This window comes from Larimichthys crocea, chromosome XXIII (assembly GCF_000972845.2).
Source record: "Larimichthys crocea isolate SSNF chromosome XXIII, L_crocea_2.0, whole genome shotgun sequence".
Taxonomy (NCBI): Eukaryota; Metazoa; Chordata; class Actinopteri; family Sciaenidae; genus Larimichthys; species Larimichthys crocea.
Genome location: NC_040033.1, coordinates 12,457,849 through 12,467,589, shown reverse-complemented (window position 1 = coordinate 12,467,589; position 9,741 = coordinate 12,457,849). Strand labels below are relative to the sequence as shown.

The following is a 9,741-nucleotide window of genomic DNA, read 5'->3' as shown; positions in this document are numbered from 1 at the left end:
CATTAAAAAACGGAATTTGAATCACATAATTTGAATTTGTATTGTTCAATTTGAATCATTGCATTGAAAAACTGAATCTGAATTGTAATTTGAAATTGAATTTATTAGTTTGAAAATTGAACATTCAATTCTCACAGTTGAATTGTGAGGAGGTACTGATTGGCCGAAGAGGCGTCCCGTGTATCTGCGCTCGATTGCTCTGCCTCAACTACCCGAATGTTTGTCACAGAAAATTTAAATTGAATTTTGAAAACTGAATTTGAATTGTGAGAACTGAATGTTCGCAGGTAGGCAGGTTTAAACAAGGAAGAAGAATGTGTGTGAAATTTGTAGTAGTGAAGTGCTCCTTTAAGTGTGTATCTTAAAATATTTAAAAAACTGAGAGCAAGGCAAAACTTAGACTACTACTACTACTTGGACTTAGACTTGGAGGTTTAAAAAAACATTTATTGTTATTTTCACGTTAATTGTGTGGAGGCATGTACTTCATTCACAAAATAGGAACAGTAAAATTAATCAGACAAGAAAAATATATATGTAGTCTTCTTCATACATTATCAATATATATACACACATTGTAAAATAGGACATTGTAACAAAAAGAAACCAAAATGTAGCAATAAGCAAGTTATGATAGGCTACATCTGCAATGTGAATACAGATGTAAAATTGTCAGTCAAAAAAAAGAAAGAAATTTTTTAGATCCTTCCTCCATTTTTCAGGAGTTTTTATGGCTTCATTTATAAAGTTGTGACAAACCAGAGTAAAGCTAATTTAAAACATGACGCACCTAGCAATAGTTGAAAAACCCCAATGTCTGTTTTAACGCCAGAATCCCCCGTCAACATGGTTATACACATTTTTACAGAAGTTAGGCGCCATGCTTTTGAGCATTAGTCAGACGTTATGAATGTACACAGACATGTAAAAATCTCACGGCTGCACAGAAGCATTTCTCCCAAGACGACAATATTACAAAAGAACACTCAATTAAGCATTACAAAATACACACGCGCACTTTAGTCTCGAGGCCAAACTGCCCAGAGAGAATATAGGCAATTTGTAAAACAACAAGACGACAGGTCCAATGTTTCAGAATCAGTGGCCGTAAGTGACAAGTGGAACGAGCCAGGCTCCTTACCAAGATAGATATATATATTTTTTTGTCTTTTTCCTTTGACGAAATGTTTAAAGGTCAGTGTGTAGAATTTAGTGGCATCTAGTGGTGAAGTTGAATATTGCAACCAACGGAATACAGCATAAAGGAGAAGCTACAGCGGTTTTATAACTCATGAAGTCTGTAGTTATTAAATGACTCAGTCTAAGGTAACAAAAACAAAATGATTTTTATTTGCAGGTGATTATACATGAATGAAAACATAGTTATATATATTTATGTCAATAGATCCCCTTAAACTTTACACACTGGACCTTTAGGTGTGAGGTTTAAAAAAAGATCTACAGATGACCAGAACACAACCTTGGCTTGAATCATGATCTCTGAAAGTAATTTAACCTGCTATCATGAGATCAAACCACAGTGCGATTCTGAGATTTAGCCACCATAATTAACACAGTATCCTCCAATCACCTGTTTGTAAAGAGTAATTATAAATACACTTGGGCTCAAAAAGGTCAAACATGATTGGTAGGATAAAACGTAAACATAAAGTTCAAAGAGCAGGCTGTTTTTTTTTTTTTTAAATGCTCCGTCATTTCGATCAAATGCCCTCACTGTCCCGTCTGTGGTACGTCCAGCACGACTGTGACAACGATTACCAAGAAACACACCGTACAAACACCACTAACTCACTCTACACGATAGAAACAGCTGTAAACATCACAGGAGTCTGGTGGGATTTACTTAGTAAGAGGCTCATCCAGCAACAGTCAGGGATGTAATCAAGTAGAGCAATGTCAGACATCAGGAATTTGCTGGTTCTCCTCCAATGTGTATCGGAAAGTTGCATATAAATAACAAAATTCCTGGGAAAAGGGTGTTAACTCATTCCTGAACAATTGTTATTTGGTTAAACCGACAAAACAGTCCACTCTTCTATAGATATTCATATATTGTGATATGCATGAGTCATAAAATCTAATTCTCATCCCAGATGTTCAACACAGACGCGAGACAGTTCGCTGAGGCGCCTTTAACAGTTCAGTAGGTCACAACACTGAGCCGACTTCCGAAGTACATACTGAGTAGACAAAGTGAGCAGAAGCTGTAGTCGACACCTCTATTTTACAGTAGATCAGATGGGTTCAATTCACTTTCATTTCAAATTAAATATGAATATTATCACAGGGAAAGAATGCATATTAATGACATATTATGAAAATATTGAATTCTGAGGAAAGCTGCACCTGCAAATTAGACTGAAAGTGAACTGAGCCCTGAGCCACAAGTCGATGAAGTTCAGAAAAATCTCCATCTGTGAGGGCAGATAACAGGTGCACTGTCGCCACATGTTGGCCAGCACTGGTATTGCAAGGACATCATGGCCCACAACAGGCAGGAGGGACAGATGAACCTTGTATAAAACATTGCGCCACGACGACTTGTAAAAAGAATTTGGTTACGATGACATTGGCCCGTGAAGATAAAGCTAGGATGCTGTAAACACTTCAGAGGTCAGAGCTTCTGACAGGTCAGCCCTTATTTGGCAATGAGTGTTGGTGTGTTAGTAAAGGTTGAAGCTGTAGAAAAAACAGGATGAAGTCGTGATGGGCTATGAATCACTGATCGGCATATGACATAATTAACTGAGTCTAAAAGAACAGGTAGTGGCCGGTGCCGCACATTGCACTGTGTGAAATACATCCCAGGTCATACTGTCTGTTTATAAGCAGCATGATTTAACACGAGTTGGCCACAAAACACATAAAGCCAATTCTTTTAATTTGTTAGAAAAAAAAGACTGCCATTGTAACTGTGAAACACATTCACACACACAAACAATACGCCATGAATCACTTGATCATTCAACATCCGTTATACCTGGGATGCTTTTTGGACTTGATTTTTTTTTTTTTTTTAAAGCAGCACATTGTTTGATGGACATTGATTAATCTACAAAGTGCAAATGTGCCATCTTGTGCTCTGATATCCAAAACGCCATCCAAAACCCAGCTACAGTCTTCACCTGTGTCGCACCGGTTCAGTCCACTGAACAGTGGTAGTCCACCGGATTTTGTTGGGAAACACCCACCGGAAAGGGTGCGGACCACAGATGAGCTCCAATATTTATGAGTTAAAAAGAAAGAGACAAAAAAAAAGGTCACGCAGGTAAACTAATCCATTTCCATGGGATGTACTGCCTTTCTAAAAAACACAAGATAAATGTTCAAAACAAAAAACACACTGCTCCAGCTTATCCCCCACTCTTCACTCCAGCTTTGTGCCTTAAAAAACAAAAGAAAACAAAAAAAACAAGTCCCGGTGCAACCAGGAAGCTTTTGGCACCAAAAAGTATTCTCATCTAAAAAAGAACAAAAACACCAAAAGCAGCTCATATTCTCTTCCAGGATTCGTCACTTTTCTCGTCATCAGTGAATGCCCAAGTGGCGAGACAAAAAAAAAAGAAAAAAAAAGAAGCTTAACAACAACAACACAATGAAATATGCGGAGAGTGTTGGATGTGTGACTGTTAGCGTGTCTGTGTGTTGGTGTGTGAGTGGACTAGTTTGTCCTGTGAGGGGGGGGTGGTGAGATCTGCATGCCAAAAATGCCAGTGTCATAGATGCATTAACTGTACTGCGATGGGCAAAAGAAATGCATTTCCATAGTTACTCTGAATGAGTCTGTGGGGATGAGGTTGCACTGTTGCCATGGTGACAAACTGAACTGTTGCGTTGCTTAAGGCATCGTATTAGATGACTGAGGAGTTTCTCCTGTGGCAACAAACAAAACAAAGATAATTAGCAACATCACCGTTGATTACACTCAAAATTGACATAATTGTGCACGCAGAAAAAAAAATCTGTATCCAAACATTCAGACCCGACTGACTCAAGTGGTTCACTCATAATCACCTGGTTAGGACTTGCTCTCCATGGAGATTGTAATGGTTTCACTGTCAGCTGTGAAGCCAAACAGAAAAGGTGATAAGGTGAGACCCCAGACATTTAGTAGATGATTAATTAACTAAATTAATTCTGTCTGTGCAACACAATCATCCTTGAGAGTCCTCACCTGATTCGAGGGTGTTGTTAGCCAGATGGTCCCCGATACTGTTGGCGTGCTGGTCGTTGCTCAGGAGACGATTCTGTGACTCGCTGAGGGGGCTCACGGGGACATCAGTGACACTGGAAATGTGCCCAACAAAATAATGATTTTAAAAAAAGCGAAATGAAATCAACAGAGCATCCACAACATAAATCGTTTTGAGAGCCTCATGTCAAATAACATATCAGTTATTGCACCAACATTCATCACCTTTTATTGGGCTCCGGTTCCAGTGTGACCGTGGCCTGCTCTACATCAGCGTTGACCAGCCGTGTGGGGAATGTCAGACCATCTCCCTGACTGCAGAAAACAAGGAAGATGGAAGAAATTCAGGATCAGGTGCAGTCGGTCTGCACGGCAACAAACTGTAGCTGGGTTAGATTTCCACTGGAACTACAGCAAAGGTAGATATAAGATCCACTGTTTTCAACTTGTTGTTTAGCATGTAAACATCTGTGGCAAATACATTTAAAAGTTTTTTTATGGCTGTATTGTAAATTTAACAACAGATTGCACAGATGGGGAACTTAGCCTGAGTCTAGTATTGTTGAGACTGCTACAAATATCTCCGCGCCTCTCTTCAAAGTCTTAGTTCTACACTTTGTCTCTACCTGGTGAAAATGGGCAGCAGCCAGTATTTCTTCTGGTCTCCAAAGACCTGAGCGATATTCTTCCGGAAACCCAGAGAGAAGCCGTTCTTATCAGAGCCTGTCCTAAAGACTGGAGCTCTGAACGCCTCTGCAGAGAGGGACGAATAAACAGAGAAGACAAACACAGATGACATTAAACAACCAACAGGTGAAATTTCATTTGATGAAAAAGGAAGAAACTTAATTTAAAATGTTAAATTCAATATCAGTGCTCGATAAATACATACAGGGAAATGTTTTTAACCGGTTTAACACTTGTTGAACGTGTGTTTGTTACCTATAGTGGACCTGTTCTTTCCTACAAGCCAAAGGTGGTAGCTGAAGAGGGACAGAATACTGATGCAGAACATGGCTGCCACAAAAAAAAGGAACAAGACGTGGAACTTGGCGTGAGTGTCTGGCAGTTCGTTCTAGGAGGAAGAGACGAGAGAAGAGAAAGGAATCAGTGACGACTTCACATTGGAGGATATTTATGGAAAGAAAGAGAAACAGGAGAGTAGACATAAATAAAAAGAGAGAGAAGTGATAGAAATAAGGAGAGCGTCATGTGAACCACGTCACCGCACGCACATAATGACAAAAAAAAACAAAAAACAAACATGGCACCAATGGTTTAGCGGTTCGACACTAAAGGCTTTGGAGGACAGCTGTGTTACCTTTGGGCAGTTCTCTGCCGATTTCCTCCGGCAAAGCTTTAGTACAAACAGAAACGAAACTGGTTAGCAACACCAGGAGAGAACAGGTGGGAGGGGAGGAAGCACTTAGAAATCAGCAAGCAAACACACGTCAACGCCAAGTTGGGTGAAAGGGGGAAGGGAGGAGGGGGGGAGAAAGCGAGTGGGTGAATGTACAAAATGTGCCCAGAATGGAGAGAACAAAGGGATGAAAGAAGGAGAGATGAGAGGAAATGGAAATGAAACGGCTACGGAGAGGAGAGGAGGTGTTTTGCAAGCGCATGAGTGGTGTGACTGATGGTTCGGATAGTGGAGGGGCCGAAAGAAAAGGGAGAGATCAGAAAACAATGACCCAGTGTGTTGACAACTGGGGATAACAGAGGGGGTCGGAGGGTGAAGGGTGAGAGAGGACAGAGAAAACAGAGGAGAGGTCAGCACCATGCACAACCGACACAGAGGATGCCCGTCCGTCGCTTCGACGTGCAAACCACATCTGTAACGTTCGTCTACATGCTGCGTGTGACCACGTCGTTACTCACTGTCCAGAACTTTATGAAATACTGCAGCACGGTGGCTGCAATGAACAAACAGTACACCAGCGAGTAGGCCAGGAAGAGGATGAAAAACTTGTAGTTGGAGAATCCCACACAGTTGTTCACCCTGGAGACACACAAACAGCGAAAGGTCAGGTCTGACATCACTTCCTTTGAGTGGAAAAATCTTATCGATGTGACCTTCAGGAAGGTGGAGGCTTTGTCGTTGGCCTTATGATTGCATGAGAACAAGATCCGCGCAGATAACCGGGTAGTTTTTGAACAGTTTTGGAAAACATGAAGCTGCAGGGTTTGTAACATTAACTATTAGCTCTTCAAAACGGGTAAGAACAAATGAATGAGAATCAATGAAGAAATCAGTTTGCTCTATGAGGAACCGCTGACTGATCAGATTTATCTCCTTAAACTTAGAAAACAAACAAAAATTCATCAACGTGATGGGAATGTGTGGCTGCCATGAGGTGTGAATCATCCTAACTCGAGAGGATTCAATTGTGAGATGACCTATTTGCAGTATATCTCTTTATTAAGCATGTCTTACATACCAGGGACAATGGTGGTCCATCTTCAGCACACACCTGCCACACACAGGACAGATAAAAAAAACAAATTGAAGATGGTTTAAATGTTGAGAAACTAATGGAAGAGAACTAGTATTCAATTCAGTTTCCTTACATGTCGCACGCGGAGCAGTGATGGCACCGGTCTGGCTTGATTACTTGACAGCGGTCACAGTAACGGATTGCTGCAACATGTCAAAAAAAAAAATAAAAAAATCACATTGTTGGACAACTCTAACACAGAGGTGCAAATCTACATTTGGACACACACACACACACACGTATTGAAGACAGACCTCCGGCTCCTGTGCGGGTGTATAGAGGCAGACTGGTGGCGACCCTCCACAGGATCTCTTGCTGGGACTCTGGCCTCTCTTCCTTCTCATAACGCTCCTTCTCAGCCTTGGGCAGGCAGAACTGGTGCAGAAAAAAAAAATCAAGTTGGCTTTATAGGGATAAGACAAAGGTTTGTTTTGGAGACTTGGGTTACTGTACCTCTTTGGAGGGGTTGGCAGGCTTGGTGAAGATGGTCTTCCAGTAAGACCATACAAACATGACGAAGGAGAGATGGAAGAAGATCAGGTAGACAACTAGAGGGAAAGATTAAACAAAGCGTCAGCATTGGAAAGTTGATCGGATAGTTGGAAACACTGTACAACTACATATTAAATTAATGAGAGTGGAAAGCTGAATGAGGAGCTTCTCTGCTTTCGGTGGACCAACCTCAGCACTTTGAGAGATTTTCTGTGCCAGCGCTTTTTTCTTTTTTTGTCTTAGCCAAGTGTACAGAGTATATTTCAGCGGACCTTAGAGAAATTATCAGATTAAATAGCAAACTGGCTCAGTTGTGTAAACTCCCATTCACAAATGTATTAAATTAGTGGTTCCCAAACGGTGGGGCGTGCCACAACAGTGAGGCATAAAACCACTGCAGGTAGGGCATGTATGAAAATTATGGAGTGACGTAGAGGAAATAAACAAACAAGTCTATTTCTCTGAGGTTGCTTGGTTGCTTCCCCTATTCTTGTTAATGATTGATAAACTTATGGAGTAGGGTGGCGTCAACCTTTTTCTGGCTCCTGAAGCGAGGCATGCCCCGAAATGTTTGAGAGCCAATGTATTAAATAAACATTCTTATGATTCAGCAAGACACTTACTCTTCTCTCCTATACTCGGGATGGTGACTGTAAGAGAGGAAAACAGAGAAAACAAAAATATGTTAAATAAAGAAGAGACTGGCATCTTGCATTACGTAACGGCTGATTAAAAAACGCCGGATATAGATCTGACAGTGAGATTAAATGCTTAATAAAGCAAACAAGAAATCCAAACAAAACCAGGCTTGCAATGTGTCTCCGATTGACAAAAACAGTCTCACATGGTCCATTCGGTGACCGTCCTGAAGCTTTCAGTCTTATGACACAAACTTCCTCTGCTGATCGGCTTCGCCCAGTTTTCATTTTCCACACACACACATGGAAAACTTTAAGGACTTCTCATACCACATCGTTTCCTGGGTCAAGCGTGATCTCTCGGTCTCGACTTTTTGAGCAAATACAGGATTGGAAAAAAGTCCTTAAAGTGCTCATGAAAATGAGATCTTGGAACATGTTAAAGTTTACTTATAGCTCCTTGAAAAACACTTTCACCTCTCCAGACACGAAGGTGAAAGGAAAAGAGAAATCACTGCTCATAACTCATCAGCACAATAAGAGCATATAACCTGTAACATGGTGACCACATGGTGAACCCTGACAACAAATGTATGTGTGTGTGTGTGTGTGGGGTTATCTGTGATGCTGATATAAGTTTGGTGACTCCTTGAGTACACATGTACACAGTTCAAACATACCTAATTTCATTCCTTAACTATAATCTTACATTTTTCTCTCCCTTTAATACAAAAACTCTGCTGGCCAAAACAACCCGTACCAAGCTAATTACCGGTACTCTAATTAGAGGGAAGTATTTATCTGGTCAGCCGGCCAGATGGCGTTTACTAAGCGTTTTAAATTCTTCATTCAGCTCGACAGAAAAACACACAGACAAGACGGGCAGCAGTGTTAAAACAGCACGGTGAAAGTTTATCTTTGTCCAAAACAATTACCCCCCACATACACACTAAAATACGAACATATAATTAGCTGTATCTAGATTTGAACTCGGCTTGCCAACAACCATTGTTGGAGCTGCAATCCACTGACTTCCTGCTGGCCAGCAGCAGCAGCAGCAGCTGTATGTTTGTGTGGACAGCACAATAGAAACAGGAGCGGGTTGAAACGTTTTAAAACAGGCGGACAGACTGCGGCAGGACGTCTACTTACATATACAAAGCTCCACCACGTAAGCGTAATAGGACCAGCAGACGACCAGGGCGATAAAAATCACAGGTATCCATGCTAGAAACCGTTGACAGCATCTCAGTACGTGTATGGGCGCCATCTTTCTCCCTCTACTGGGGGAAAAGGGAGTGTCGACGCGTGACGTCACCGGAGCAAACTGAGACGGGAGGAAATCTGAAAATATTATTTAAAAAAAAAAATTTGATTAATCAATCAAAGCATTGATTGGAAAGTTATTATCATACATAAAGTCCTTATACATAACAAGGAAATAATAATAATACAGGTAATGTATTCACGCAATTCAATTTAAATTGATTTTATTTTGAAAAATAAAGTTAATCTAAAGTCTTTTTTGGATTTCCACCCCTCTTATATTTCAACGCTCATCCGTCTTATTTTATTATACTTCCGTTTATATCATTTGATTGTGCCCTGTTTAACATAATATGAGAAATGGGAAATCAATGACCAATGATCAATAAAGTTTTGACAAGTCTACTACTCCAGTTTGGTAAATTAAATAAGATAAATTGATTGGAAAGCCTTGTTGATAAGTTGACACACAATTCTTTACAACATTTTACTGACTTTAAAAAAAAAGGTTAATCTGCATTTTTTTCATTTCCCCCTCTAATATTTCTACGTTCATCCTTCTTACTTTATTATACTTTCGTTTATATCATTTGATTGTGCCCTGTTTAACATAATGAAAAATCGGGATCAATAAAGT

General features: G+C 40.4%; 1 protein-coding gene across 2 annotated transcripts; it reads right to left on the bottom strand.

Annotated features, from left to right (window-relative positions):
* Positions 1-426: 426 nt before the first annotated feature.
* Positions 427-9,158, bottom strand: zdhhc20b (zDHHC palmitoyltransferase 20b). Of its 2 annotated transcripts, XM_019274562.2 has the most exons (14): positions 8,991-9,158; positions 7,824-7,850; positions 7,162-7,256; positions 6,963-7,083; positions 6,782-6,851; positions 6,652-6,684; positions 6,092-6,212; positions 5,535-5,570; positions 5,156-5,288; positions 4,840-4,966; positions 4,439-4,528; positions 4,196-4,308; positions 4,036-4,083; positions 427-3,894 (listed from the first exon to the last, which is right to left on the bottom strand). In XM_019274562.2, the coding sequence occupies exons 1-13, from the start codon at positions 9,106-9,108 to the stop codon at positions 4,040-4,042; spliced, it is 1,128 nt and encodes a 375-aa protein (XP_019130107.1). In that variant the 5' UTR covers positions 9,109-9,158; the 3' UTR covers positions 427-3,894; positions 4,036-4,039. The 2 variants fall into 2 exon arrangements, with proteins under 2 accessions (XP_019130107.1, XP_010731881.1); XM_010733579.3 differs by lacking the exon at positions 5,535-5,570 and having other exon boundaries at positions 8,991-9,157.
* Positions 9,159-9,741: the final 583 nt, after the last annotated feature.